This window comes from Orcinus orca, chromosome 6 (genome assembly GCF_937001465.1).
Source record: "Orcinus orca chromosome 6, mOrcOrc1.1, whole genome shotgun sequence".
NCBI lineage: Eukaryota > Metazoa > Chordata > Mammalia > Artiodactyla > Delphinidae > Orcinus > Orcinus orca.
This window is the reverse complement of record NC_064564.1, coordinates 9943000-9968280: the sequence shown is the minus strand read 5'-3', so window position 1 is coordinate 9968280 and position 25281 is coordinate 9943000. Positions and strand designations below refer to the sequence as shown.

The window sequence follows — 25281 nt, the reverse complement described above, 5'->3', positions numbered from 1 at the left end:
AATATACTTTGTATGATTTCAATCTTTTCAAACTTGTAGTCTTTGTTTTATGACCCAGGATATGGCGTGACTTGATGAGTGTTTCATGCACACTTGAGAAGAATATATATTCTGCTGTCTTGAGGTTGAGTTTTTTCTGTTTTATCTTTACATTTTATATTTTCCCTTTTCTACATTCTTTGGGTTATTTTTCCATCTTTTAGTACTCTATTTTAACGCATCCATTGTGATTTTGATGTTATTTTGCATAATATTTTAGTGGTAGCTTTAGGGATTACAAAATACATACTTTCTGTTTCAAGTCTATTTAAAATTAATACTGTACCACTTCACTTTTATATAATATACAAATCTTATTACCATATAGGTCCCTTTACACCCTCTCTTTTATGCTATAGTTGTCTTACATGTTTATATACAAGGAAAACCATCAGGAATATTGTATTTTTGTTTTAAACTGTCAAACATGTTTTCAGGAACTCAAGAACTCGGCATTATTTTATTGCTATTTTGAATTCTCATGTCCTTCCCTCCTCCACCTATTGCTATTTTTTTCAACACTGTCAATTAGCTGGACCATACATCTGTATAGGTCTGATAGTTGAGTTCAGTGGGATGACAGTAGCATGTGTTTACTCCTTCTTCTCCAGAAACCAGAATGCTGTTGGCAGGCTATTAATTACAGATGTGACATATATTTTTTTTAAATAAATTTATTTATTTTATTTTTGGCTGCGTTGGGTCTTCGTTGTTGCCCGTGGGCTTTTCTCTAGTTGTGGCGAGCGGGGACTACTCTTCGTTGTGGTGCGTGAGCTTCTCAATGCAGTGGCTTCTCTTGTTGCAGAGCACAGGCTCCAGGCGCACGGGCTTCAGTAGTTGTGGCACGTGGGCTCAGTAGCTGTGGCTTGTGGGCTCTAGAGCACAGGCTCAGTAGTTGTGGCTTATGGCCTTAGTTGCTCCACAGCATGTGGGATCTTCCCAGGCCAGGGCTCGAACCTGTGTCCCGTGTATTGGCAGGCAGATTCCTAACCACTGTGTCACCAGGGAAGCTCCAGATGTCATATATTTGATAGCTATAGTGATATTCAGATTTTCTGCTTCATTTTAGGACAGTTTCCATTGAATTGTCGAGAAAATTTTATATTTCACCTAAGTGTCAAATTTTTTGCATGATGATGTTTATAATATCCCTTTTTTATATCTTAAATGTCTATTGGAAGTTGAATAATACCGATTCTTTCATACTGATAGTGGTACTTGGTAGTTTCTCCCTCTTTTGTTTTTCCTTAGAGATAATTGCTGGGGATTTAGAAATTTTATTAATCCATTCAAAATTCTAAATTTTGAAATTATAACCTTTTTGACAGTCACTGATTTATTATTTCCTTTTGTATACTTATTTACCTAGATGATTAATTTGAAAATTTTCATACTTAATTTAAACATTTAAACCTATACATTTTCCTATAAGCAGTGCTTTATACGTAAAGCCTATACACAAGCTTTGGGATGTAGTTACATTAACATTCCACTTGAAATACTTTTTAATTTTTCCAGTTTCACATTTGACCTGTAGGTAATTCATAAATGTGTTATTTAATTTCTAAATATTTGCAACTTTTCTGCATATATTATTATTATTGATTTTTAATTTAATTTAAATTTGGTCAGAGAACATATTCAGGATTATTCAATCTGTTGAAATTTATTGAGAGTTGTTTATTCATAAACATAGGCCTATTTGGGTAAATATTCCACGTGCCACCGAAAAACAAGGTTGATTACGAAATTACTGACTGTAGGATTCAATAAATGTAAGTAAATTAAGCCAACTTACTGATTTATATACACACACACACACACACGCACATACATATATCCTTCATGTGAAACATATAACACTTGGGACATTTTTCATGTAATGCTAGATGTACTAAAATGTTATTGCATAGTAATGATAATAATAAACAGGGAGGGAGTTATATTTTGGGCTTCCTTTAGGGCCCAACATTTGAAATATTTATGATTTTGTTCTATTTTGTAATAATCATGAAAATCCTCTGAAATGGTGATAAAGACAGTGCCAACCCACTTCCAGTCAGTTTAACTGGGATACGTGTGGGAGGGAAAACAATTCAAAATACTACAGTGTTTGACCTCATGGCTATTGCAGACTAGGTTTTTTTGTTTTTTTCTTTGTACCTTTTGACCACCTTTTGATACATTTACAAGTGCCAGTTTACAGCACCTTGGACAGACCCCAAATTAAGTGATTTATTACCTATCAAAAATCCTTGTAAAATGGTTTTCCTGATAGATGACAATTCAGACAATCGTGTGAAGTTCTGTTTTAAACAGATTTCCCAACAAGATTATCAGAATAGCTAAGTGTATTATTGTTAGTGAACCACAATTTTTTAAATCTTATCAAAGAAATCATTCATGTTCAGGAAGGGAAGAAAACTTCTTTATTTTCTTTTAACTTTATGCCATTGTATGCCTTTTTGCAAAGCCATTTTGGTTCAGCTAAAGTTCTCTCAGTCTCATTCTCAATTGTAACAGAATAAAATGTCACCTTGGCATCTGGCTACTGACAAGCAGACTATACAGCATATCTGTATGTCATTTCCAGGCATCAATTTACATAGTAATTGTTTTAATGTCAGCTTATTCAATTTTCAATGGCTAGTTTTAGTCACACTGTTTTTCTGTTCTAATCTTGCCATGCCAGTTGGGTTTGATAAAGCAATGATAACTGGTTAACTTATTTGCCTTTGACAGGCCTGAAAAATTAGTTTGGGCTGCTGAATATATAACGTGGAAGGTATGAGTAACTTGGGCAAGAAAAATGTTGGCGGCATTGTAGTGTCTGGAGTCAAATTAGGGCTCTGAAGAGCTGGTGGAAGCTGAGGAAATCAATATCTATTAGAAGTTGGGGCTGATTGCTGGAGGGAAACACCAGTTATAGGGGTCATTTTACACATACGGAAGTAGTGATGTTTTTATCATATGGGATTAAATTTAAGCCAGGATAATGAACTAAATATTTTTAAATATTAAGAACCAACTTCTCCACTTTTGTAGAGAAGAAAAAGAATGCTTTCCACAGCAGCAGTTCCAGATTTCTAATGGAATTTTATCAGAAAATAAGTATTTCTGTTACTGAAACAGTTGAATCTCACAAAAAAATAATAGGTACTTATCACCACACACCAGTTAGAGAACCCTAGAGATTCATACTTATTACATGGATTCAGATGAGAAGGTCTACCGGAGTAATTAATCGCTTGATTTGGTAAAAACGAAGTAAATAACATTATTTGACTAGGAGAAAACTGAAAGTGATTTATCTTTTTTTCAAACAGCTTTAGGGAGATATTCACATACCATCTAATTTATTTGTTGTACCAGTTAAAGTGTACAATTCATTGATTTTTAGTTTATCCACAGATATGTGCAACCATTAGCACAACAGATTTTAGAATATATTCATCAACTTAAAAAGAAATCTCATAGCCTTAGTTATAACGCCCCTGTTCTTTATCCACTCACAGCCCTAGAGACCACTGTTTACTTTCTGTTTCTCAGAGTTTCCTCTTCTGGACATTCATGCAAATAAAATCATATATTACGTGGAATTTTGGACCTGTTTTTTTCATTTAGCATAATGTTTTCAATGTTAATCCAAGATGTAGCATTTATAAGTATTTTATTCCTTTTCATGACTGAATAATCTTCCATTTTGTGAATATACCACATTTTGTTTATCCAGTGATTTACTGGTGGATAGCTGGGTTGTCTCCACCTTTTGACTACTGTGACTAATGCTGCTATAAACATTCATGTGTACATTCTGTATGGACATGCTTTCATTTCTCTTGGGTGTATTCCTAAAAGTAGAACTGCTGGGTCATATGGTAACTCTGTGTTTAATTATTTGAGGAACTACTGGAGTATCTTCCAAAGCACTGACACCATTTTACATACCCACTAGCAGCGTACAAGCGTTCTAATTCTCCACATTGTCACCAACATTTATTATCTGACTTCACGGTTCCAGTCATTGTAGTGGGTGTTAAGCAGTATCTCAGTTTGGTTTTGATTTGTATTTCCCAGATAACTAATGATGTGGAGCATTTTTCATGAAGCTACTGGCAATTTTCATATCCTCCTTGAAGAAATGACTATTCAGATCATATGCCCATACTTCAATGGGGTTGTCTTTTTGTTATTGAATTGTAAGAGTTCTTTATATATTCTAGATACAAGTCCCTTATCAGATACATGATTTGCAAATATTTTCTCCAGTTCTCTGGGTTTCGTTTTCCCTTCCTGATTCTGTCCTTTGAAGAATAAAAGTTTTTAATTTTGATGAAGTCCAATTTATCTATTTTTTCTTTTGTTCCTTGTGCTTTTGGTATCGTATCTAAGAATCCTTTCTCAAATCATAGGTCATGAAGATTTACTTCTGTGTTTTCTTCTGAATCTTACAGTTTTAGCTCTTATATTGAGGTCATTGATACATTTTGGGCTCATCTTTTATGGTCTGAGGTAAGGGTCCTACATCATTCTTTTGCAAGTGGCTACCTGGTTGTCCCAGGAGCCTTGGTTTAGATGATCATTCTTTTCACATTGAATGGTTTTGGCACCCTTGTCAAAAAGTCAATAGATCGTGGATGTACAGAACTATTTCTGGACTCTCTGTTATATTCTGTTCATCCATATATCTATCCATATAACACACGATATTGATTACTGTTGACTTGTAATAAATTTGAAATCAGGAAGTGTGTGTTATCCTATTTTGTTGTTGTTCTTCAAGATTGTTTTGGATATTCTGGGTCCCTTGCAATTTCATATGAATTTCAGAATCACCTCGTTGACTTTTTTTTGTTTTTTTAACATCTTTATTCGAGTATAATTGCTTTACAATGGTGTGTTAGTTTCTGCTCTATAACAGAGTGAATCAGCTATACGTATACATATATCCCCATGTCCCCTCCATCTTGCGTTTCCCTCCCACCCTCCCTATCCCACCCCTCTAGGTGGTCACAAAGCATAGAGCTGATCTTCCTGTGCTATGCGGCTGTTCCCACTAGCTATCTATTTTACATTTGGTAGTGTATATATGTCCATGCCACTCTCTCACTTCATCCCAGCTTAACCTTCCCCCTCCCCGTGTCCTCAAGTCCATTCTCTATGCCTGTGTCTTTATTCCTGTCTTGTCCCTAGGTTCTTCAGAACCTTTTTTTTTTTTTAGATTCCATATATATGTGTTAGCATATGGTATTTGTTTTTCTCTTTCTTACTTACTTTACTCTGTATGACAGACTCTAGGTCCATCCACCTCACTACAAATATCTCAGTTTCATTTCTTTTTATGGATAAGTAATATTCCATTGTATATCTGTGCCACATCTTCTTTATCCATTCATCTGTTGATGGACACTTAGGTTGCTTCCATGTCCTGGCTATTGTAAATGGTGCTGCAATGAACATTGTGGTACATGACTCTTTTTGAATTATGGTTTTCTCAGGGTATATGCCCAGTAGTGGGATTACTGGGTCATATGGTAGTTCTATTTTTAGTTTTTTAAGGAACCTCCATACTGTTCTCCATAGTGGCTGCATCACTACATTCCCACAAACAGTGCAAGAGGGTTCCCTTTTCTCCACACCCTCTCCAGCATTTATGGTTTGTAGATTTTTTGATGATGGCCATTCTGACAGGTTTGTGGTGATACCTCACTGTAGTTCTGATTTCCATTTCTCTAATGATGAGTAATGTTGAGCATCCTTTCATGTGTTTGTTGGCAATATGTATATCGTCTTTGGACATTTCTCCAAAGCTTGTCAACTTCTAAAGTGAAGTCAGCTGGGATTCTTACAGGGATTTCTTCAAATCTGTGGCTCTGCTTGGAGTGTTCTGCTGAGTTAATATTAACTCTTCTGATTCACAGACATGGGATGTTTCTTCATTTCTGCAATTTCTTTCAACAGCGTTTTGTAGTTTTCAAAGTGTAAGTTTTACATCTCTGTTGTTCAATTTATTCCTAAGTATTTTATTCATTTTGATTTTATGGTGAATTGAGCTCTTTGGAGGTATTTTCAGATTATTCACTGCAAGTGTATAAAACTAAAATGATTTTCATATACTGATGTCATACTCTAATACTTTGCTGACATTATTAGTTCTAATAGTTTTCTCAGCAGATTCCTTATGGTTTTCTATACATTGATAGAAGATTATGTCATCTGCCAATAGAGAAGTTTTAACTCTTCCTTTGCAATTTGGATCCCGTTACTTCTTTTTCTTGCCTAATTGCCTGGACTACATTGTACAGTACAATTTTGTATAGAAGCAGTGAGACCAGACATCCCTTTCACCCCATGATCATAGGGGCAATATATCCAGTCTTTCATCACTAAGTATGATGTTAGCTTTCCAAAAATGGCAGATTTCCCCACATTTTTAAACAAATAACCTTAACTACTAATCCTTACCTCTTATCTCATTAAACTTCCATGAGTGGAAATATTTATAATGAAGAGGGAACAAATTTAGAATTCCTACTGCAATATTAATCTTACAGAACAAAATGCATCAATACGTCAAATTTCCATTTTCTTTAAGGAATTAAAATTGCGAATCTATTTGCGTTTCTCAAACTTACGCTTTCGGTTTTATTTATTTGATCCTTATCACGTAAGCTTCTCAAACGTGCGGTTTTCGTTTTATTTATTTGATCCTTATCATGGTTACAAAGGATATACTCTGAAATTTAACAGACATGATTCTGACCAGAGGTTACTTTTGTTTTGTTTGTTTTTCTGGACTTATTCAATACCTAACACTTAATATTAATCACGTGATGAACATTATGTCATGGGTTGAAGATCACAGAAAACCAAAGTCTTATTGTCAGGGAGCCACTGTTCCAGTGGAAGGCACCAGCCAAAATTTCCAATTCATAATATAGTAGAATAAATCTAAATATTGTGTATGTGCAATGTCCTATGAGAACAGCTAAAATCATCTGGAAGGCTGCTATTAAAGTAAATGAGATTAATTTTGCAAAAGAGAGCATTTTAAAATAAATAAATTGTAGTAATTTGAAACAGTGCAAAAGTATAGATAACTTTGGAATCTAGTTGCTAATCAGGAAATGAGAGGACTCCCTTTGATAGCTCAGCTGGTAGAGCAGAGGACTGTAGCATTTCCCATTATAGTCATCCTTAGGTCACTGGTTCAATTCCGGCTAGAAGGAGGAGTTGATGTTTTACTAACACAACATTATAAATCAACTATACTAGAATAAAAATTTAAAAAAAAAACTTTATATATGGGAAAAAAAGCAATGAGAGTACTTCAAGCATGTGTGACTTTAAAATTTCACAATGAAATTTCTATATGAGTATCTTAGTTTGTAAGTAGATAACACAAACAACTAGGCATGGAATATCTACATAGACTCTGTTGTATCTATATTTTTTCTTTTATAGATCTAAATATAATTACCAAACAGTAGACCAATACAGAAATAACCATCATAATAAATGGCTTTTGGCCTTTGACTTTCGTCATTTTAATAATTCTGATGTTAACATAGGACTATGGTGTAAGACACCATCTTTTTTCAGTTATGGAAAAATTCCCATATCTAAACACTAAAACTCTATGATTATTCAAATGTTAAAAAATAATAATCTGATAAGATTGACTCCATGATCAATTCTGGTCTTCTAGTTTGATGTCAAACTTCCAAAAACTAGTTGCTTTTCTGTGAGCTCAATAATTTTTACTTTTCCAGTGGAACTTTAAAATTTGGATGGCTTTGCAGTCACACTGATTGGAGATGCTGACTTTGCCACCAAGGTCACACACAACCGAAATAACTGTCTCAGTTTAAAGCACATTGCTATTTCCCAGTGATCCCATGAAAGTGTACAGTGATGACTGCCTAGTGAAAACCTAGCAGTTTAACACATCTCTAATTACGATTTTTCTCTATCACTGATGTTGTAATGCAGTCTCATAGTTAGCTACTATTCTCTTGAATAGATGCGTTCAATTTGGAGCTGTATATACTTGGGGTAATAAAATTACATAAAATTAAAAATACATGTAATAATACAAATATATATATATATATATATATTCAGGACTGAATATATATATATATATTGAATGACAATAATGACAATAATGATCAATCATTAATTCATACTTGATTTTCCAGTTTCTTTGTGTAATTTAAAAAGCAATTACAGTTTTTGGATCTTAACGAGCTAGTACACCGCAACTCATTATAATTTCAACCTTTATATTTTTATCCTGATTTAAAGCAGGATAACACAGTAATAAGCGACTAGGTTTCGGAGTTTGAGAGCCCTGGTTTGGAGTCAAACTTACATCAATTACCAGCAATGGTGACATTGGGAAAGTTATATAACATACTTAGGGTATTTTTAGAAGGCTTTGTGTGTGCGCACAACTTCCCACCGCTACTCTTTCACACCCCCATGCCCTTGTGTTTGTCCACATTCTACCTTTCAACGAATCTGCTTTATGATCTGTCATTCACTCCAGAGATGAGATGTCCGACAACTCTTGAACTGTTGTCTATCCTTGGAGGATTCTCCTTTCAACAGGCATACATCTTTAGTTACAGTGGTAAAAACTCTTCCATGTCTTTCAGGCTTTAGCCAATGGAAGAGATACTTGTGTACATTTCTGTTGTTATACTATCATGGCTTTTCTTTAATGGCCCTTAGAAACAGACTAATGTACTAATGGCTACACTAGGTTGCGTAAGCCGGGTTTCAAAAAATATTATTCAAATAATTATTCAGTTCTTCAAAACAACTGCAGTTTTGAAAGGTTACTTCCTATCTGTTGTTCCTGGTCGTTCCTCCCTCGATCTGCTGCTTAGGAGTTAACTGTTTTGTCTTTTTTCAGTCATACTGAGACATACACTATGCTAGAGCATCATTTGATTCAAAGGATACACTTCCAAACTCTTCCAGGGCAGTATTCCCACCTGACTGGAGTGTACAAGTCCTTTAGCTTAATCTGCTTCAGAATTGACTTGTGAAAAAAAAAAAAAGATACTTCATCAAATTCACAAGTAAATCATAATGAAAACATGAAAGGAAGGCAGTGCCTCCCCAGCTTTTGAGGAGCCTTTGAACTTGAGAAATTTTAAGAAAATCCTTGCACATTTTTGGATGGCTAACCTCAAACATTTCTGTGGATGAGTTCTAACATTCAATAGCCCAGAGTCAGAGCAGTTAAATCACACTTTCTATTTCACACACAATTAAAATAAATACCAACCTATCACATTCACTACATTATATTAAAATACATTGGACACACATAATTATTTTTCCTAATAAACTCAAATCTGACTACCAAAATTTAATCGTTTTTGCAATTTATGTTTTTGAATTGTAGTTCACTTGATCTCTTTATATTTTATCTCCTCGTGATATGAATGCAAAAGAAGGAAGGAAATCAGAAGGAGAATCATCAGAAGAAAAAGAAATAACTGAATAGATCATGGTGCAGCTGATTTGGTAGAACTGACACCAATCGTATTTATCTTAATACTCTGTGAGAGACATAAAGAAAGTCAGCACCCTGACTTAGAAAAGTGGGTAAGTAGAAAATCAGAATGACAACTGCCTGGTTCAGCGTCACGGTCCAAGTCAGGAAAGTTAACTTTTTAATAATTATTATTCAACATAATTTCCGGAAGGCATGATTAGACTTAGAGTCTAATAGAAAAAGAAAAATTACTCCAAATCTGTGTATATCGAGAATTTGCCTTTCTCCTTGTATACAAAGTAGATACTGTGCCCTATTCATCCAGGGAGGAGGTCCCTTCCCTCCACAGATGGTCCTGGGTGGAGGGGCAGCTGTTATGCTAACACCCCACCCTTTCTCCATCCATCCTCCCAGACGTCCCTTCCAGGAGGAGGAAAGACACATGACTGCTGAGTTTGAGTTACAGAGTTTATCATGCTTGGCTCAGCTTCTGCTTCAGTTTTGTGCACGGGAACCCACTTGCGTGCAGAGACCAGACATCTCCCTCTGCCCTCCATGCCCGAAATTCTACATTTGTCCTTTCTCGGCAATGTCTGTGACTGGAAGGCTGAATGCGCCTCCTTCTATTAGAAATCACGCTTGGCCCAGGTCTAAACCACGCCCACCAATAGACTCTGATCAATGATAAAGGTAAGGGCTTCCCTGGTGGCGCAGTAGTTAGGAATCCGCCAGCCAATGCAGGGGACACGGGTTCGAGCGCTGGTCCGGGAAGATCCCACATGCTGTGGAGCAACAAAGCTCGTGCGCCACAACTACTGAGCCCACACATCACAACTACTGAGCCTGTGCTCTAGAGCCCACGAGCCACAACTACTGAGCCCATGTACCACAACTACTGAAGCCTACATTCCTAGAGCCTGTGCTCCGCAACAAGAGAAGCCACCGCAATGAGAAGCCCGCGCACCGCAATGAAGAGTAGCCCCTGCTCGCCACAATTAGAGAAAGCCCGCACGCAGCAACAAAGACCCAATGCAGCCAAAAGTAAATAAATAAATTAGTAATAATAATAATAAAGGTAATATTTACTTTCAAACCATTTCTGAGACAATCTCTCCATTGGTTTAGAAATTGTGCAGCGAGCAGGGTTGTGATAGATTAATCTGATATATCTGCAACACTGCTGAGAGCAATCCCATAATGCTATCATGACAAGAGGTTGTCAGAATTCTCCTAAATGTTTTCAAAAGATGAGATCTCTCAGAATTTTCTATTAAAATTCAGTATCTTGTTTGTTGTCAAGGCATGAAGCTAAAACTTCCTTATCTTGGGAATATAAGTTAAACGAAAAGGAACATTTAAATGAAAACGAACAGCCACAATTCAGGGTAGAAGTACTTTAACTCAAAACTATCCCAGCTACTCAGCCGCCTTATAACTGCATCGTAATTAATGTGGATGCATATGAACAGGTATCTGGATTCTTTTATAAGAGCAAAGAATGAACCTTACATCAATGATGCATTTACCTGAATTCTCGGCAAAGCTGATCTCAACTCTCTGCAAAGCTGATCTCAACTCTCCTATTATTCATGACTCTTCTGTGTCCTAATCTCACATACTTCCTGTTTTCATACATGTAATTTCTTCTTACACACATTCATTCTAGCATGGTTTGGGAGTACTTGTGGTAACTGCTGATACATGTATTCATATCCAGGGAGTAATACTTGCTCAACTATTCTTTAGTTTTCCCTTGTTAACAATATATTCATGCATAAGTTTATCAGAATTTCTTTTCTATGCAGGTCATCCTTCCATGGTTTTCTTCCCCCTTATTTTATATGTATTTTGTACTCTAAATACATGTTTTAGAGTCAAAATAAGATGTTCTACAGCATACAAAGGCGTGACATCCCAATGGGTGACTGAATACAAAGAAAATGCACAATCAAAATACAGGTGAGGAAAAACTAACCAGGCCAGCCAGATATCCAGTGACTGGACATTTGTCATGCAGAAGCTCTCATAGTAAAATTCTTATCAACATTGCATTAGATAAAACGGGAAAAATAAGATGTTCTAAGGACAGCTTGAACTCAGGTGCTCTGAGATTGAGCCCAGGTACTATGGATATAGACGTAATTAGGGAGTAACTGAAGAAAACAGTGAGTATTCAAACTATCATCATATAGCTACTTCTGCAAAAAAGTACAAAAGTCAACCAAAAGTGTCAGGCTATGACTATGGAAGAAGAGGTAGAAAATTTGACAAGACCAAAGCACAGATGGCATGAAAAACTAAAATGTAATTTACAAGATAAAGGGATGCTAAAAATAACTGGAAAAAAAACACAAGAAATTCAAAATGTAAGTTAAAAGACTGAAATTTATTATTAGGATATAAGTAAAAATGTTCTTGTTCTGTATAGATTTAAATTACTGCACACATGCCAACTGACTTGCCTTTATCTATGCTTCCTACTTAATGGGAATCTATTACTGATTCAATGAAATAACAAAGCCAAAAGAAAGCTCTTCATTTTTATGCTAGTGAAGAAGTAAGCAGTGAGACAAATAAAAGTGCTCTCTGGATTGGGATTTCTGAAGTAATCCATGTTCTAAATATTCCTCACAGTGGACTAGACTGTGCACTAAGCATGTCAAAGCACCTAGAACCATGAACATTTTTGAGAATATGAAGAGGTAAAGAGCATGGGCATATACACAGAGAGTCACCTATCATGTAGAACAGTGCAGTAAGAACCACGATGATGTGTTTTGGAATAACGATCAAGTTCAGGAAAATTGCAAGATGGTATTCCTGGATATTTTCCACTGCAAAATCCTGAAGCAAAGAAAAATAACATCCTCTCTCCTGGCACTCTGAGCCGGTAGTTGGAATTGGCTGACTGCAAATGCAAAGTTTCTTAGAACTGTTACGTTTGATTATAAAAGTCACACACATTTTGCATTCTCTTCCATAGATTCTGTCAATATAAATGAGCCATGGTCAATTACCTGCAGCCTCCTTAAATTGATAACACTGGAATCTGTGTCCAGCTGCTTTTACAATCAGAAGGACAGAGTTACACACTCCTGTAATTATCTATGCCTGCATTGTGGGAAGCACAACCGAGGTCAAAAGCACAGGACTTTAAACAGCAGGATCCCTGTAAGACTTTCTTTGGCTTCCGGTCTCCTGCAGGTGGCACGCTGACAAATTCAGAGGCATCATCTCATCCCACTTCCTGCATTACTGAGAGTCAGAAACTGGGCTAACCAAGTAAATGACCATTCCTGGGATCTCACACTTAACATGCTGCTGGCATGCTTCTCCAATCTTCTGTTAAGACCGTCTGTTTGTTTCTCTTCTTGGTATCATTTTACTAGCGTCTGTCCTATTACATACCCAGCCTCAGGAAGTAAGAATATGGTCACACACCATGTTTTAGCCATATTTTTCTTTCCTAACATTTAGAAAAATACCCTCCAATACTATAAATTTAGTAGCTCTGATAAAATTTTCAAAATGTTTTTCTTTCCATTTTTCCATCTTCTTCTCCATTATTGCCTAAGAATATCTTTTCTCAAAAGGTGGTAGTGGCATTAAAAATATACTCTCTGTGGAGAACAGTAACATCAGCTTTCTTTTGACTTCCATGATTTTCTGCACTGCTTTCATCTGCAAATATTTCCACTTGAATACGCATGAAAAGATTAGAGATGTCGGGGTGGAGTGGATGGAAATTATGCTCTGAGCATATTTATTATGCCAACAATGCAATTTAATGCATCTTTGAGGGTGTGCAATTAGGTATGAAAATTTCTCATAACTAGAACGTTCTTGGTAGTGGGAATTACTGTAGATAATTTCAGGTGACATGGGAATAATTTTGCTAGATAGAAGGTGTAGTCCAATATATGAAGCATTCAGCTTAGGGGAAAATGGATTTTTTCTTCACATTAATTCTTCGCTTAACACTATTGGGAAATGCAAATTCACATAAAACCTAAGAAGCAAGCCAGTAATTTTTTTATATTTTAAAAATCCCTATCAAACTACCACTGGCATTTTTCACAGAACTAGAACAAAAAATTTCACAATTTGTATGGAAACACAAAAGACCCCGAATAGCCAAAGCAATCTTGAGAACGAAAAATGGAGCTGGAGGAATCAGGCTCCCTGACTTCAGACTATACTACAAAGCTACCGTAACCAAGACAGTATGGTACGGGCACAAATACAGAAAGATAGATCAATGGAACAGGATAGAAAGCCCAGAGATAAACCCACGCACATATGGTCACCTTATCTTTGATAAAGGAGGCAGGAATGTACAGTGGAGAAAGGACAGCCTCTTCAATAAGTGGTGCTGGGAAAACTGGACAGGTACATGTAGAACTATGAGATTAGATCATTCCCTAACACCATACACAAAAATAAGCTCAAAATGGATTAAAGACCTAAATGTAAGGCCAGAAACTATCAAACTCTTAGAGGAAAACATAGGCAGGACACTCTATGACATAAATCACAGCAAGATCCTTTTTGACCCACCTCCTAGAGAACTGGAAATAAAAACAAAAATAAACAAATGGGACCTAATGAAACTTCAGAGCTTTTGCACAGCAAAGGAAACCATAAACAAGACGAAAAGACAACCCTCAGAATGGGAGAAAATATTTGCAAATCAAGCAACTGACAAAGGATTAATCTCTAAAATTTATAAGCAGCTCATGCAGCTTAATAACAAAAAAACAAACAACCCAATCCAAAAATGGGCAGAAGACCTAAACAGACATTTCTCCAAAGAAGATATACAGATTGCCAACAGACACATGAAAGTATTCTCAACATCACTAATCATTAGAGAAATGCAAATCAAAACTACAATGAGATATAATCTCACACCAGTCAGAATGGCCATCATCAAAAAATCTAGAAACAATAAATGCTGGAGAGGGTGTGGAGAAAAGGGAACCCTCTTGCACTGTTGGTGGGAATGTAAATTGATACAGCCACTATGGAGAACAGTATGGAGGTTCCTTAAAAAACTACAAATAGAACTACCATATGACCCAGCAATCCCACTACTGGGCATATACCCTGAGAAAACCATAATTTAAAAAGAGTCATGTACCAAAATGTTCAATGCAGCTCTATTTATATAGCCCGGAGATGGAAACAACCTAAGTGTCCATCATCGGATGAATGGATAAAGAAGATGTTGCACATATATACAATGGAATATTACTCAGCCATAAAAAGAAACGAAATTGAGCTATTTGTAATGAGGTGGATAGACCTACAGGCTGTCATACAGAGTGAAGTAAGTCAGAAAGAGAGAGACAAATACCGTATGCTAACACATATATATGGAATTAAAAAAAAAATGTCATGAAGAACCTAGGGGTAAAACAGGAATAAAGTCACAGACCTAGTAGAGAATGGACTTGAGGATATGGGGAGGGGGAAGGGTAAGCTGTGACAAAGTGAGAGAGAGGCACGGACATATATACACTACCAAACATAAGGTAGATAGCTAGTGGGAAGCAGCCGCATAGCACAGGGAGATCAGCTCGGTGCTTTGTGACCACCTAGAGGGGTGGGATAGGGAGGGTGGGAGGGAGGGAGATGCAAGATGGAAGAGATATGGGAACGTATGTGTATATATAACTGATTCATTTTGTTGTAAAGCAGAAACTAACACACCATTGTAAAGCAATTATACTCCAACAAAGATGTTAAAAAAAAAACCAAACAAACAACTTTATAAAGATACAATACGGCAACTAAAAAGTAGTCCTCCAAACCACAATATACTGATTTGTTTTTCCCTAATGGTTTAATTATTTTTGCACAAGGAGATTTACGTAATGTACATTACTGGTTTAATTAGATTTCTAGTCCTGGTTTCATTTATGCCCTTTATTTTCTCCGATTTTCTTTCTCTCACACCAATGATTCTAAAGGAAGATGAACTGCAAAAGTCAATATACTCTATTAGCTGGATAGATTTAACAAATATGCATGACAACGCCACAATTTCAAATTCTGCCCACATTCTATGTTCTTGGCATACTTTTGGCATAGCATATGCTAATAAGAAAACCATAACAGACAAGAAAAAAAAGTACATTAAGCAATGTTAGGATTAGACAGGGGTGGACAGAGAGAAGAAGGCTTTCAGCCAACTGTAGGTAATATTCTTCTTGTTTCCATTCAGACTACAATATTTAGCTACAATTCAGTAAAAACTGAGCCCACTGCCAACTGACGAGCCACAAGCAATTCCTAAGTGATGGGAAACTGAGCAACCAAGCATTACCTTTAGATTATGGATGCACTCATGTTAGGCACTTTCTAAGAAAATGTAACAACAATGGCACTGATAAGGCCGAGGTGAGAATGCAGTCGGTCGAAGGCATGCACGTGTAGACAGTTCTGACAGCACTAATTACCAGAGAAAAACATGAGCTTCATAATGTACGTGATCAAACGCAGTTATAGATGTCATCTGAAAGCACTTCGGTTTAAATGGAGATCATACCGCCAACTTAATAATGAAAATGGATATTAAGTTTTTGAGAGTCGACAGTGACTCTTTTGGAATTTTAAAGGTTATTTCAATTTAAATAAAAAGTATTTAAGATTATGTTGGTTAGTTATTTTATATATAGTAGTGTATATATCCCAAACTCCTAATTTATCTGCCCCCCCACCTTTCCCCTTTGGTAACCATTAAGTTTCTTTAGGGAAAAGAATCTGAAAAAGAATACACACACACACACACACACACACACACAATATATACATATATACACATACATATAACTGAATCACTTCGCTGTACATCTGAAACTAACACAACATTGTAAATCAACTATACTTCAATAAAAAAACCAAAACCAAAATATATATATGATTATAGAGTATAAACAGCTCTATAAAATTAATAGGGCAAAGGTTTTCACTGTGTATCTCACCATGATATACATCAAACATATGAATCAAAAGAGACAAAAGAAAAACCGCTCTGCACAGAGGTGAGCTGACACTCACTTTGCGTGGCGGATATCTGGCAGGGACCTCTCTAGAGCAATGTTGTTGCTGACAAAAATATTGAAACCATTTTCCCTGTAAGCTGACTCATCGTGGTCCTCTTCAGTGAGGGGGTAAGGTTTCCCATGTTCACCTTTCCCTAGCAGGAGAAGAGAAAAAGGGATTACTGTCTGCGTAAAAACCATTTCATCTTCTAGAACAGATAATAAGACACGAATGCATGTGTTTCTTTAGTTGCCTGTTACTATGCTCCAAAAGCAGCTCTAGCAGCAAGATTTTATTATATTATTTTATTTCATTTAGAGAGACACTCATGATAAAAAGCAAGCAACACAGAAGTAAAAAGTATAATCTTATCTCTCAGAGAAAACCACTGCTAAGAGTTTACGTGTATGTTTGCTAACATCTGTATACAGATTCTAATATACATACTGCCTTATAATTTGATTTTCTCCAACGTAACTGTATAAAAGCCATCACTTCACTGAGTTCTGCTAGTTGATATTATTTCATGGCATCCCAATTTACACTATGCTGCTGAAGATATATTTTAAAATTATTTCCAATTTTACATATTATAAATAACGTTAAAATAAACATATTTGCTTAATATTCCTAGTTAGGTATACTTGGAAGTGGTGGCGGGGTGTAAATTTTATTTTACAAATAAAATTGCCAGACTAGCTTTAGAGTGAGTAGATAGTTTTCACACATCCCCAGAAGCATTAGATACTATTTTGAAATTTACTGGTAAAAATATATATTAGTCACACACTTGCCTTCTCTTGACTAATAATAAAATTAATTTTTCATACACTTATCATTTGTATTTCTTACATTGTAAAATGATTGTTCGGAGATTTTAAAAAACAGTTTCTTTTAAGAACAATTTACATATTATGTTTGCTAAAGCTTTCTTAATTACGTACATTGTAAATATTTTGTAGGTTTCTTTTATTTAAATCTAATTTAAGGCTTCTGTTTTCTGGTTCTGCAGGTAAGGAGTTGGAAGTTTCCACTCTGTCTTGACAACCAGTACAAAGCTGAACACACTGAAAAAACCAACAGCTCTTCTTGGATCCAGAAGAGAGGAGAGGACACGGGGCAACAGAGACAGACGGCAGAGTACAGGAGCTAAGGCTTACCAGAGCAGGGGCTCATGAGTACAAACACCAGGAACCAGTGCCAGGGTAGGAAAACCTGAACTATAATTGACAAATTGCTGGGAGCTCTGAGCAGACAAGTCGGAGAAGTAAAAACCTTCTGGAAGACCCAGTCATAGAGAGGCTCCAATTTTATTGAGATTTATCTCTGGGAGCTCAACCAAGTTCCCAGAGTAAGTACTGAAGAAAAATTCTCTTGAGCTCCTGGCAGGAGGAGGAGAGAAGGAACCATTGTGAAATACGTCAGAGCACCCTGGTGTTCTCAGTAAGGCCTGCCCTCAGGGGAAACTAGTTAACCAGAGCCCCACCTGCTCTGGCGTACCCTGTAGAGCCGAAATGACCCAAGAGAAGGGAAATTCCTGACTCCAGCCGACTCTAATCATTCTGCCCAAGTGCGGAGAAAAATCCTGAGAAACTGCTGAAAAATTCACAGTTCAGAAGCCCAGGGTCACCAGAAGTCTGAGGTCTAATCACGAAACTGTGGGCACTGCCCTCCCACCACACCTCTACACCACATCATGAAAGGCTTATTTCCAGCAATTTCTTTCACCTGGTTCATCATGTCCAGCTATCAAGGAAAAAATCACAAGGCATGCCAAAAGGCAAAATAACAACCTGAAGAGATGGGAGAGATGGAGAAAGCATCAGAAACAGACACAGCAGGGATGTAAGAATTATCAGACTGGGAATTTTAAATCACTGTGGTTAATATACTAAGGGTCCTAACAGAAGAGTAGAGAACGTGCAAGAAAAGATGGGCAAGGTCAGCAGAGAGATGGAAATCCTAAAAAAGAACCAAAAAATAGATGATAAAAAAACACCTTAAAAGAAATGAAGAATACTTCTGATGGGTTTATGAGTAGAAGTGGATACAGATGAGCAAAGATTCTCAGAGCCAGAGGATTTATCCACAGAATCTTCAAAATTCAAAGAGCAAATAGAACAAAAACTTAAGAAAGTAGAGCGGAATATCCAAGGGCATGGGATAACTACAAAAGATGTAACATATACATAATGGGAACAACAGAAGGAGAAGAGAGGAAGGAACAGACTATTTGAAAAAACATTGACAGAAAAATTTCCCCAAATGAGGAAACCACAAATCCAAGGCCCCAAACCACAGATCCAAGAAGCTCAGAGAACACAATGCAGGACAAATTACCAAAACACTACACAGAGGCATATCATTTTCAAACGATAGAAAATCAAAGATAAAGAAAAAAATCTCAAAAGAAAACAGAGGAAAAACTCCTTACCTACAGAGGAACAAAGATAAGAATTATACCCAACTTCTCTTCAGAAGCCATGTAAGCAAGAAGAGAGTGGAGTGAAAGAGTTAAAGAATTGAGAGAAAAAACCTCCCCACGTAGAACTCCATACCCTGTGAAACTAACCTGCAAAACTGAAGGAGAAGTAAAGTCATCTCAGACAAACAAAAATTGACAGAATTTGTTCCTATTAGACCTGCCTTGTGAGAAATGTTTTTAAAAAAGTTCTTTAAAAAGAAGTAAATGATATAGGTCAGAAACCTGGATCTACATAAAGGAAGAGCACTGAAGAAAGCATAAGGGAAGATAAAATAAAAACTAACACCCTGAGAGAGGACCTTCAAGATGGCGGAAAAGTAAGAGCGGAGATCACCATCCTCCCCACAGATACACCAGAAATACAACTACACGTGGAACAACTCCTACAGGACACCTACTGGACGCTGGCAGAAGACCTCAGAACTCCCAAAAGGCAAGAAACTCCCCACGTACCTGGGTAGAGCAAAAGAAAAAACAGAGACAAAAGAATGGGGATGGGACCTGCACCAGTGGGAGGAAGCTGTGAAGGAGGAAAGGTTTCCACACCCAAGAGCCCCTTTGTGGGCGGAGACTGCGGGTGGCGGAGGGGGAAGCTTCGGAGCCGCTGAGAAGAGCACAGCAACAGGGGTGCAGAGGGCAAAGCACAGAGAATCCCGCAGAGGATCAGTGCTGACCAGCACTCACCACCCCGAGAGGCTTGCCTGCTCACCCGCCGGGGCGGGCGGTGCTGGGAGCTGAGGCTCGGGCTTTGGTCGGAGCGCAGGGAGAGGACTGGGGTTGGCGGCGTGAACACAGCCTGAAGGGGGTTAGTGTGCCACGGCTAGCCGGGAGGGAGTCCGGGAAAAAGTCTGGACCTGCCGAAGAGGCAAGAGACCACTGTTTCAGGGTGCACGAGGAGAGGGGATCCAGAGCACCACCTGAACGAGCTCCAGAGACGGGCGTGAGCCACGGCTAAAAGCGCGGACCCCAGAGACGGGCATGAGACGCTAAGGCTGCTGCTGCAGCCACCAAGAAGCCAATGTGCGAGCACAGGTCACTAACCACACCTCCCCTCCTGGGAGCCTGTGCAGCTCGCCACTGCCAGGGTCCTGTGATCCAGGGACAACTTTCCCGGGAGAACACACAGTGCACCTCAGGCTGGTGCAACATCATGCTGGCCTCTGCCGCCGCAGGCTCACCCCGCACCCCGTACCCCTCCCTCCCCCTGGCCTGAGTGAGCCAGAGCCCCGTAATCAGCTGCTCCTTTAACCCCATCCTGTCTGAGTGAAGAACAGACGCCCTTAGGTGACCTACACACAGAGGTGGGGCGAAACCCAAAGCTGAACCCCAGGAGCTGTGTGAACAAAGAAGAGAAAGCGAAATCTCTCCCAGCAGCCTCAGGAGCAGATTAAATCTCCACAATCAACTTGATGTACCCAGCAGTGTGGAATACCTGAATAGACAACGAATCATCCCAAAATTGAAGGGGTAGACTTTGGGAGCAACTGGGAGTAGACTGGGGGTTTGCTTTCTGCATCTAATTTGTTTCTGGTTTTATGTTTATCTTAGTTTACTTTTTAATGCTGGTTATCACTGCTGGATTTGTTTATTGGTGTGGTTGCTCTCTTCATTTTTTTAATTACTTTTTTAAACTTTATTTTAATACTTTTTTTATTTTAATAACTTTTTAATTTAATTTTACTTTTATTCCTCCTTGCTTTTTTTTTCTCCCTTTTCTTCGGAGCTGTGTGGCTGACAGGGTCTTGATACTCTGGCCGTGTGTCAGGCCTGAGCCTCTGAGGTGGAGAACCGAGTTCACAACACTGGACAACCAGAGACCTCCTGACTCCATGTAATATCAATCGGTGAGAGCTCTCCCAGAGATCTCCATCTCAATGCTAACACCCAGCTCCAATCAATGACCAGGAAGCTCCAGTGCTGGACACCACATGCCAAACAACTAGCAATATAGGAACACAACCCCACCCATTAGCAGACAGGCTGCCTAAAATCATACTAAGTTCACAGACATCCCAAAAAAACACCACCAGACGTGGTCCTTCCCACCAGAAAGACAAAATCCAGCCTCATCCACCAGAAAAAAGGCACCAGTCCCCTCCACCAGGAAGCCTGCACAACCCACTGAACCAACCATACACACTGTGGGTGGACATCAAAAACAATGGGACTATGAACCTGCAGCCTGCAAAAAGGAAACCCCCCAAACAGTAAGTTAGGCAAAATGAGAAGACAGAGAAACACACAGCAGATGAAGGAGCAAGGTAAAAACCCACCAGACGTAACAAATGAAGAGGAAATAGGCAGTCTACCTGAAAAAGAATTCAGAGTAATGATAGTAAAGATGATCCAAAATCTCGTAAACAGAATGGAGAAAATACAAGAAACGTTTAACAAGGACCTAGAAGAACTAAAGAGCAAACAAACAATGATGTAAAATGCAATAAATGAAATTTAAAATCCTCTAGAAGGAATCAATAACGTAATAACTGAGGCAGAAGAACAGATAAGTGACCTGGAAGATAAAATAGTGGAAATAACTACTACAGAGCACAATAAAGAAAAAAAGAATGAAAAGAATTGAGGACAGTCGCAGAGACCTCTGGGACAACATTAATTGCACCAACATTCAAATTATAAGGGTCCCAGAGAAGAAGAGAAAAAGAAAGGGACTGAGAAAATATTTGAAGAGATTATAGTTGAAAACTTCCCTAATATGGGAAACAAAATACTCTATCAACTCCAGGAAGCACAGAGTGCCATACAGGATAAATCCAAGGAGAAACATGCCAAGACACATATTAATCAAACTATCAAAAATTAAATACAAAGAAAAAATATTAAAAGCAACAAGGGAAAAACAACAAATAACATACAAGGGAATCCCCATAAGGTTAACAGCTGATCTTTCAGCAGAAACTCTGCAAGCCAGAAGGGAGTGGCAGGACGTATTTAAAATGATAAAAGGGAAAAACCTACAACCAAGATTACTCCACCCAGCAAGGATCTCATTCAGTTTTGACAGAGAAATTAAAACCTTTACAGACAAGCAAAAGGTAAGACAATTTGGCACCACCAAACTAGCTTTAAAAGAAATGCTAAAGGAACTTCTCTAGGCAGGAAACACAAGAGAAGGAAAAGATCTACAATAATAAACCCAAAACAATTAAGAAAATGGTAACGAGAACATACATATCAATACTTACTTAAATGTAAATGGATTAAATGCTCCAACCAAAAGACAGAGATTGGCTGAATGGATACAAAAACAAGACCTGTATATAAGCTGTCTACAAGAGACCCACTTCAGATCTAGGGACACATACAGACTGAGGGTGAGGGGATGGGAAAAGATATTCCATGCAAATGGAAATCAAAAGAAAGCTGGAGTAGTAATTCTCATATCAGACAAAATAGACTTTAAAATAAAGAATGTTACAAGATACAAAGAAGGACACTACATAATGATCAAGGGATCAATCCAAGAAGATATAACAATTGTAAATATTTATGCACCCAATATAGGAGCACCTCAGTACATAAGGCAAATGCTAGCAGCCATAAAAGGGGAAATCGACAGGAACACAATAATAGTAGGGGACTTTAACACCCCACTTTCACCAATGGATAGATCATCCAAAATGAAAATAAATAAGGAAACACAAGCTTTAAATGACACATTAAACAAGATGGACTTAATTGATATTTATAGGACATTCCATCCAAAAACAACAGAATATACTTTCTTCTCAAGTGCTCGTGGAACATTCTCCATGATAGATCATATCTTGGGTCACAAATCAAGCTTTCGTAAATTTAAGAAAATTGTAATCTCATAAACCACCTAAACTTACACCTAAAGCAATTAGAGATAGAAGAACAAAAAACTGCCCCAAAGTTAGCCAAAGGAAACAAATCATAAAGATCAGAGCAGAAGTAAATGAAAAAGAAGTGAAGGCAACGATAGCAAAGATTAATAAAACTAAATACTGGTTCTTTGAGAAGAAAAAATTAACACACCATTAGCCAGACTCATCAAGAAAAAAAGGCAGAAGAGTCAAATCAACAGAATTAGAATTGAAAAAGGAAAAGTAACAACTGATACTGCAGAAATACAAAGGATCATGAGAGATTACTATAAGCAACTATATGCCAATAATCTGGACAAATGGAAGAAATGGACAAATTCTTAGAAAAGCATAACCTTCTGAGAATGACCAGGAAGTAATAGAAAATATAAACAGATCAATCACAGGCACTGAAATTGAAACTGTGATTAAAAATGTTCAAAGAAACAAAAGCCCAGGATCAGATGGCTTCACAGGTGAATTTTATGAAACATTTAGAGAAGAGCTAACACCTATCCTTCTCAAACTCTTCCAAAACACAGCAGAAGGAAGAACACTCCCAAACTCATTCTACGAGGCCACCATCACCCTGATACCAAACCAGGCAAAGATGTCACAAAGAAAGAAAACTACAGGCCAATATCACAGATGAACATAGATGCAAAAATCCTCAACAAAGTACTAGCAAACAGAATCCAACAGCACATTAACAGGATCATACATCAGGATCAAGTGGGGTTTACCCCAGGGATGCAAGGATTCTTCAATATATGCAAATCAATCAATGTGATAAACCATATTAACAAATTGAAGGAGAAAAACCATATGATCATCTCAATAGATGTAGAAAAAGCTTTCGACACGATTCAACACCCATTTATGATAAAAACTCTCCCAAAAGTAGGCACAGATGGAACTTACCTCAACATAATAAAGGTCATATATGAGAAACCCACAGCCAACATCGTTCTCAATGGTGAAAAACTGAAACCATTTTCACTAAGATCAGGAACAAGACAAGGTTACCCACTCTCACCATTATTATTCAACATAGTTTTGGAATTTTTAGCCACAGCAATCAGAGAAGAGAAAGAAATAAAAGGAATCCAAATTGGAAAAGAAGAAGTAAAACTGTCACTGTTTGCAGATGACATGATACTATACATAGAGAATCCTAAAGATGCTACCAGAAAACTACTAGAGCTAATCAATGAATTTGGTAAAGTAGCAGGATACAAAATTAATGCACAGAAATCTCTTGCATTCCTATACACTAATGATGAAAAATCTGAAAGAGAAACTAAGGAAACACTCCCATTTACCACTGCAACAAAAAGAACAAAATACCTAGGAATAAACCTACCTAAGGAGACAGAAGACCTGTATGCAGAAAACTATAAGACACTGATGAAATAAATCAAAGATTACACAAACAGATGGAAAAATATACCGTATTCTTGGACTGGAAGAATAACACAGTGAAAATGCCTATACTACCCACAGCAATCTACAGGTTCAATGCAATCCCTGTCACACTATCAATGGCATTTTTCATAGAAAGAGAACAAAAAATTTCACAATTTGTATGGAAACAGAAAGAACCTGAACAGCCAAAGAAATCTTGAGAAAGAAAAATGGAGCTGGAGAAATCAGCCTCCCTGACTTCAGACTATATTACAAAGCTACAGTAATCAAAACAGTATGCTACTGGCACAAAAAAAGAAATACAGATCAATGGAACAGGATAGAAAGCCCAGAGATAAACCCATGCACATATGGTCACCTTATCTTTGAAAAAGGAGGCAAGAATGTACAGTGGAGAAAAGACAGCCTCTTCAACTAGTGATGCTGGGAAAACTGGACAGTTACATGTAAAAGAATGAAATTAGAACACTCCCTAACACCATACACAAAAATAAACTCAAAATGGATTAAAGACCTAAATGTAAGGCCAGACACTTTAAAACTCTTAGAGGAAAACATAGGCCGAACAGACTACGACATAAATCACAGCAAGATCCTTTTTGACCCACCTCCTACAGAAATGGAAATAAAAGCAAAAATAAACAAATGGGACCTAATGAAACTTAAAAGCTTTTGCACAGCAAAGGGAACCATAAACAAGATGAAAAGACAACCCTTAGAATGGGAGCAAATATTTGCAAACGAAGCAACAGACAAAGGATTAATCTCCAAAATATATAAGCAGCTCATGCAGCTCAATATCAAAAACACAATCAACCCAATCCAAAAATAGGCAGAAGACCTAAACAGACATTTCTCTAAAGAAGATATACGGACTGCCAACAAACACATGAAAGGATGCTCAACATCACTAATCATTAGAGAAATGC

The 25281-nt window shown here is 37.4% G+C and overlaps 1 protein-coding gene across 1 annotated transcript in view; it reads right to left on the bottom strand.

Annotated features, from left to right (window-relative positions):
• The window catches only part of GALNTL6 (polypeptide N-acetylgalactosaminyltransferase like 6), a 1137703-nt gene that overhangs the window by 644866 nt on the left and 467556 nt on the right, over positions 1–25281 (bottom strand). Inside the window, exon 3 of the mRNA XM_004278676.3 lies at positions 16613–16751. Coding sequence (XP_004278724.1) covers positions 16613–16751 — 139 coding nt within the window. The remainder of the gene's footprint in view (positions 1–16612; positions 16752–25281) is intronic.